This window comes from Rhineura floridana, chromosome 19, assembly GCF_030035675.1.
Source record: "Rhineura floridana isolate rRhiFlo1 chromosome 19, rRhiFlo1.hap2, whole genome shotgun sequence".
In the NCBI taxonomy this organism is placed as follows: Eukaryota; Metazoa; Chordata; class Lepidosauria; order Squamata; family Rhineuridae; genus Rhineura; species Rhineura floridana.
Window position 1 is genome coordinate 8539731 of NC_084498.1, and position 7466 is coordinate 8547196.

The 7466-nt window shown below is 40.9% G+C and overlaps 1 protein-coding gene across 10 annotated transcripts in view; it reads right to left on the reverse strand.

The window, feature by feature from the left end:
* MPHOSPH9 (M-phase phosphoprotein 9) overlaps window positions 1–7466 on the reverse strand; it is a 60812-nt gene that overhangs the window by 53256 nt on the left and 90 nt on the right. For 3 of the 10 annotated variants that reach the window (XM_061602638.1, XM_061602636.1, XM_061602628.1), the window contains exons 2-3: window positions 5929–6050; window positions 1332–1464 (exon numbers count right to left, since the gene is read on the reverse strand). In XM_061602638.1, coding sequence (XP_061458622.1) covers window positions 1332–1435 — 104 coding nt within the window. In that variant the 5' untranslated portion in view covers window positions 1436–1464; window positions 5929–6050. Of the gene's footprint in view, window positions 1–1331; window positions 1465–5781; window positions 5842–5881; window positions 6051–6400; window positions 6762–6969; window positions 7065–7133; window positions 7150–7272; window positions 7419–7466 lie in introns of those variants that run through there. The other 7 variants (XM_061602630.1, XM_061602635.1, XM_061602634.1 and 4 more) reach the window with 7 other exon arrangements.

A 7466-nucleotide genomic window follows, 5' to 3' on the forward strand; every position in this document is an offset into this window, starting at 1 on the left:
CACCCACAAAGTGGGTCAACAATTTCCACACCTTGAAGAGCAAGGACTTAACCTCAGTGGCAGCAACTGTCTCCGCTATTAGAATGAGTATATAGCACTCAAAGTACCATTACAACTGTTCTATTAATATCCAATAGCATAGATTCATTATTTGATGAGTAAACTACATACTTTATTTACTTTAGCAATTTGTAAGTAAATCAGTTGATTGTCAGGGCTCCACAGTGCCATGCATGGCTCTATGTAAGCCAAAGGCTTTGCAGACTCTGCAAATTCTTTGTTGAGCCAGCCACATCAGTACTTTTCCTGTTTCTGAGATTATATATGTCAGCAGGTGTTGGCTTGGCTAGGTCAGAACTGCCTTGCAGGTGAAATAGGGAGGCCTTAATTAGGGTTGTGGGCTGGAGAGTCTACACTGCTGATAAAGATCTCCTCTTGCTGAAGCACAACCAGCAGGACTTCTACACAAGTAAGCCCTGCAGAGCTTGGAAAAGTTACTTTTTTGAACTACAACTCCCATCAGCCCCAGCCAGCATGGCCACTGGATTGGGCTGATAGGAGTTGTAGTTCAAAAATGTAACTTTTTCCAGCTCTGGCCCTGCCTCAGTAACCTTTTGGAATTCTTTGTCAACAGGTACATAGAAGGAGGTGATCCAGTTGACATGGACCTGGTTTACGTGATACAGTAAGCCAAACTATGGTTTACTGGAACTGTGCAAACGTGCAGGCTCCCAGAGAGGTGCTCACAACTGCTTTGCTTCTCCCTGGTCCTTTTTACTGTTTTGCTGAGCAAAGCCAAGGTTTGGATTTGCACATCGTCCAAAACTGTTGACCGCCAGATATACCTTATTCAGTTATGTACTTCCCGGCACCCCTTTCCCTACCATCTCAACACTGGGACAAACAAGTAGAGTTTTAAATGTTTTGCATAATAAACTTCGGTTAAAAAGGCTAGGCTGGACTCAGAGGTTTACCACTACCCATTTTTAGAATTAGCAGTTGCACACATGCCAGTTCTATTTAACAATGGAGCCTGGAAAAACCAACTATACTAGACTTCCTTATAATACAGTTGTATTATAGAACAAAATAGGTTTGTTTTATGTTTTAAAATTGCTTTTATGATTTTAACTGTAAACTGTCTTGAGAGTGACTGAAAAGTGGCATAAAATACCTAAATAAAACACATGCCCCGTCTATTTTCTTGACAATTGATATATAAACTGTACTGGGGGCTGCTGCTTAGACAGTTTACTTAGGCGACTGTCTGTGCTTAGAGCACCTTACTTCTCTATTTGAAAAAATCAGATTATGTAGTGTATCACACATACGCGTTACTACTTAAGTTACAGCCAACAGAGTTGCAATCATCTCTGGTACTGGTGTCCACAGAAGAAACCTCTTGTTCAATTTTCACCAAGCCCAAGTTTTCCATATCTCATGTTTGCAAAGAACATAGTAATCCTTTCAAACAAAAAAGGAAAAAAAGAGACACTTTAAAAAAAAAAAGCAACATCAACATTCATTGTCTTTAATCACAGCATCTGTTCAGCAGTTCTACTTCATCAGGATGTTTTCAGAATTTAAGCTTCCAAAGAGTCTCTTCAAAGCTACAGAATGTTTTTCATCACTGATTTTTTCATCATAACAACTGAGTGGTTACTTAACTGAACCCAGGCAATCGCCTCACATTTTTCTACACCCAATGGTCAGAGGTGAGTAGCTGTTTGTTCTTGTTACAAAGAGTGAATTCAGAGATATTGCCCTATGAGGTACATTTTATAGGTGAAGCTGAGAAACAGCGATACAAGGTTCTCCAAAGAGTTAAATGCTCAATTTCAGTTTGAGCCAGAACAACTCTTCCTGCTTCACCATAACGATGCAGGTCCCTGCTACATTATCTTGGAACCGCCAACAGCTCATGGAACAATTATTCGCTTAAATAAACGTTTCCTAAGCATAATAAAACAATTCTACCCATCTTGGATGTCCACAACGTTATAGCTAAATTCCCTTCTACTGCTATTGCTCTACTAATGTAGCTGAACACAATATGAATGCCACATCATCAACAAAGAGGAATTCTCAACTGTTAAGAGGCCACATTGAAAAACACTGAATTAACCATTTATCCGACTGACCTACATTATGGCTGGGCTACCTTCTTTCTTTCCTCAGTTCTCTGTGTGCATGAATTATTTTATGCTACACACTAACTTTATTCTCATAGCGCTGTAAATGTAACATTTCCCCTCAAAAATATTTCCAATTAACGTTTCTCTCCAAAATCTAGCTAAACATATGCAATAATAGCTGAACATAAACTTAGTTTAGTTCTTAGTTAAGAAATTAAATTATAAAAGCAAATAGTAAGCTGGCAATTGTCTTCCACGCTCAATTCATGGTGCTTATGTTGACTTTTAAGGCTCTAAACAACTTGAGACCTAAGTACTTAAAAGAGCATCTTGATCCACCCATCCCACCAGATCAGTAAATCAGGTCCTCCTAATGGTCCTGGTTTCGGATGACATATGAGGTGGAGAGCTCTGGGAAAGGGGCTTTTCAGTGGTGGTTCTGTGCATATGGAACTCCCTCCCCCACTGAGATGCATCTTGCCACTTCGCTCTCGTTTTGCACAACAGGTAAAGATGCACATCTTCCACCAAACTTTTGGAGATGTAATAGGGTGGTTTTTGTTATATCTGAGGAGTCCCCACCCCCTGTACTGTTTGTTTTATTATACGTTTTATGATATGTTTTATGATTACAGTAATTTTAATTTGGTAGTCTTTATGAAATGTGTACTTGTTTTATTTCTGGACACTGCCCTGTGATCATTAAGGAGAAGGGTAAAATATAAATATTTGCATAAACAAATAAAAATATGTACCCAACAAAAGCAAGGCAAACAGGGGAACCATGAAGACAATTTTATTATATTGAGCAGGGAAAGCAATCAGTGTTTTTCTACTTACTTTCATTTTATAAGAGGCAGCTCTTAAAATTATAACTTGCAGGTAAAATAAGAGGCAGCAACCAACAACAACCCAGCCACAGAAGATAATAAATTGTAAAGTCATTATTGTCCTTTTAGAAAAGTAGCGGAGGGGGAAGGAGTCTGTTCAGCTTTAGATATTATGGGTCACAACAGGCTATAGCACAGACAGAGAAAACAGTTAATAAGGGTATAGGTGCAATGATAAAAAAGATACCATCTGGAAGAATCCATTTTTTAAAAAAGCAGCAGAATGTATACAAATATTGCTCTGCTGACTAAGGGCACAATCCAACTTGCATTTATGTTGGGCTGGGGGTAGTTGGATGTGGTGGATCTCCAGCTCAGTCGCCTGGGTCCTGGCCCACTTGGGGCCCAGCTGGAATAAGTTGGTGTTAAATCCTGAAAAAGGGGAGTTCCAGGGGCATATCGGGGGCATGTTATGGGAGGGGCTGAGGTGAGGGGAGCGCTCCTACAGGTCCCAGTTCAGACAAAAGTTACACCAGAAAAAAGGTCATTCTAAGAAAATAATACAAGAGAAGTCAGTGGAGAGGGCTTACTCCCCAGTAGGAGTATTTGAGAGAGCAGCTTTTACTTTCTGGTCCCTGTGCGCAGCTCTCAGCTGAGCTGGTGTTCAGCCAACCCAGAGGCTCCTGAACAGCCACTGGATTTACACTGGCTTCCCCTGAGTTGGATTGCTCTGTTAGTCAAGGCTAAGAGGGAAAAATCCTGAAGTTGGCTGTTTTGTAAAATTGTCAGTAATTTGAGTCCTCATATTTTGAAAGGAGATTGAGTTAAAAATCTGATGTTTTCCTCACAGAAAGTCTCAGCGCAAGCATCACCAATTTTCATCTGGGTGCTTTGCCCAATTTTTAAGGAAACAAATTTTCATTTTTGCCGCATTTTTACTGCGGCCAATTTGTTGTAGTAAAAAATGTTACTGGAAAAAAATTCTTATATCAGATGCCTGAGACTTTAATTTTGTGTTACATTGATCAATAATAAATTTGCTTTAACAAGGAAGTACTTAACGTGCTTTTATTTTCAGCAAATATATTTCTTTATAATACTGTAGCCTGTAAATCAGAAGTGCCACATAATTTTTTTTCTAACTGTGTTTTTGGTGTTTCAATATATGATATACATTTTTTGGGATTTTTTTTTAATGGTGCAGCAACCACCTCCTGGAGAAAATTTCTGGACTGACCCACATGCATGCAGCATTTAAAAGCAAAGAAAATATGCTTCTCAATTCAGAAATATTTTTTTTACCTGTGTGCAAATTTAATCAAGAGATGAATCCCTCAACGGGCACAGCAATCCAACTCAGGGGAAGCCAGCCTAAGCTTTGCTGGAGCAAGAGAAGCCGGAGTTCCATAGCATCCAATGTGCCGTTCAGGACCCTCTGGGTTAGCTGAACACTGGCTCAGCTGGGAGCTGTGTGCAGGGACCAGAAAGTAAAAGCCTTCTCTCCCAAATACCCCTACTGGGGAGTACGCCTCTCCAATGACTTAGACTGACCTTTTTTCTTGTGTTTTTAAATTGTTTTTTTTAAAAAGTGTTTTTAAACTTGTATATTTGTTTTTAATGTTTTTAATTGTTGTAAACCACCCAGAGAGTTTCGGCTATGGTGCGGTATACAAATGTAATAAATAATAATAACTTTTGTGTGGATTGGGACCTGCAGGAGTGCTCCAAACACAAGTTGGATGTGGCCTAAGTCCCCCCACCTCAGCCCCTCCCTGACACACACCCTTTGTGGGCTTTGTGCCAATTTCACTTGCACCGGTCTCTGCTGAGCCGGGCTGACCTGCCTGAGCCCCGGCTGACCAATTTACGCCAGCGTAGCCCAGCTGAGTTAGAACCCAGCCGGCTCAGCTGGAGATCCGCCGCATCCAACTCTCCTCAGCCTGGCATCAATGCAAGTTGGATTGCGCCCTAAAACTCTAAAAACTAGGTTGCAGCCCTGCACACAGCACGATGCCATACAAGATTACTTGGAAGCCTTACTGAACTCTGTAGGATTTACAACACAAGCCTAAGCACATATACTCAGAAGTAAGCCCAACTGAGTACCATGGGACTCAGCACTGCAGCCTTAGTTCTGAATACACAGTTAGGCTCCTGGTGAAAGTAACTTTCTCAACTGCTTTGCTTCCTACTGTTTTATCTACACTAAGCATTTAATTGTCACTGCTTCTATAAATGATATCAACCTCCCTCTGGATCTCCTAGCTATCACCAATCATCTCATCCAGTTGGTGTAGTGGTTAGGATATCCCTAAGAGTGCCAAAAACCAGGTTCACCCATCCAGTTAGCTATGAAGCTTGCTGGGTGACCTTAGGCCAGTCACTCTTTCAGCCTAACTTAGCTCACAGGGTTGTTGTAAAGATAAAACAGAGGGGGAAGGAAACGTGCGTTGCCTTGAGCTTCTTGGAGAAAGACAGGAAAAAATGTAATTAATAATAAAATAAATATGAAGGATAAGCATTGACAGAGGAGCAGGAGGACCACTGTGATTTGCCTTCAGAGGTGTACCTGCAAAATACACACACCATAGCCTAACACAGAGAAATTTAGCAGGAGAAGTTGCTTTTCTTCTGTCTTGGTGATAGGAAGAACTTTATCTCCTTAATTGCTATCAGGGAGAATGCTGTTAAAGGCATGATCAGAGCCAGTTTTCAAAAAGTGGAAAGACTGTATAGCACAACAGATAAGAAATTGAATCTGCATTCCAATTCCCACTGACGTGGGAGCAAATTCCATTGAATTCAGAGCAACTGACTTTTGAATCAAGTTGAAACTGCACACAGGGAAGAAAACTCCTGGTTCTAACTTCACCTCAGCCAATGTACAAACAACATGGCTTTAGGCAAGGTTCTCACCCATGGATCCCCAGCTGGAATATGGAGTAAAAAATACTAGTCCTTACACGTTTATTGTAGTCCTCCAGATGTTTCTGGACTACAAGTCCCATCTTCCTTGACCATCGGCTATGCTAGCTGGTGCAGAGGGGAGTTGAAGTCCACCAACATCTGCAGGACTAGAGCAATCCTATTGTACACAAAAAGAGAAACTGATATGAAGTGCTCTGAACAATCTAAAATATCATTAAAATGTTGAAGTATTATTAACCATATTTTTTTAACACTCCCCCTGAATCAGTCCTTCCCTTTTCCTTAAATCGTGTCATTTTTTTCTCTGTACAAGAAAAACGGAAACCCTTAAAATGGACTAGAAGTTGAAGCAACAGGATATTCAAGAGGCATTTATTGATCTAACACATTTCAGTCTCCTGGCCCTTCAGTAAATATCTCCTCTAGTTACCCTGTTGCTTATTGCTTCTATTTCCATTTTTTTCTGTTTTAACATCAGTTTGTTAAAGAATGTAAGCCCCTACTCACATAGATTGTTGTTTTCAACCATTACCATACAGCACCTCATGTTTGAAGCACTTTACAATTACTGCTCCTTTCCCCCATAAAGGCCAATACTATTGCTGCTGTTTCTACCTCACTTTGATATTCACAAACACTCAAACCAACTTATATTTATTTGTGTAGCACATACAGGGCACTGTACAAAGAATGGGCATCACAGTTCCCTACCCAAAAGGACTTCTCTAAAATAGGCACAGAGAAACAACAGAAAAAGCAATGGGAAATGGAGGCAGGGATAAACAGGAGAAGAATATGGAATCATTTCATTTACATACTTCTGGCTTAGCCAAAAATATATCCCACAGGTTAGGGATAAACAAACGTTTAAAAACAAAGGAAAAACAATACAACTGGAGTACTAAAAAAAATTCCCTCTATGTTTTTAAAGATGTTTTGCTTTAATATGTTTTACAGTCTGTTTTAAGATGTTTTAGAGCGGTTTTAGTGTTTTTGTTTGTCGCCCTAGGCTCCTACTGGAAGGGTGGTATATAAATTTAATGATTAAATAAAATATCTGCACTAGTTTTTATTACTTGAAAAAAGCCCTCCCTTCAAAGATCACAGGGGCAGCAGCACACATGGTCTGTCGCTTTCCCTTTTTAGCCTCTCAACAACCCTGCGAGGTAGGCTAGGCTGAGAGACAGCGACTAGCTCAAATTCACCCAGTAAGATTGAGAGCTGAAAACAGGTTTCGAACCGAAGCCTCCTCACTCTTCCAGTTACACCAACCAGCCCCACCACGCTTTTTAATGAGTAACGACAGCGAGCCCCACTCTCTTTTTAAGACCCACTCGCCTCTCTTCTCCCCGTTCCCGCCCCCAGTTCTGTAGCCCCACCTTCCTCCATTGTGATTGTCCGCTCCGAAATAAGGACAAAGAGGCCAGCCGCTGATTGGCTAATAGGAACGTCACTCGGTGACTCGGGGAGCGTGTTCAAAGGTGGAAAGACGCGCAGAGGGCCCGATAAATACCCCTCCCTCCCGCCAACAAACCCAAGTGACCGTTATATCCCAGGTACTTCCGGTCCCTTA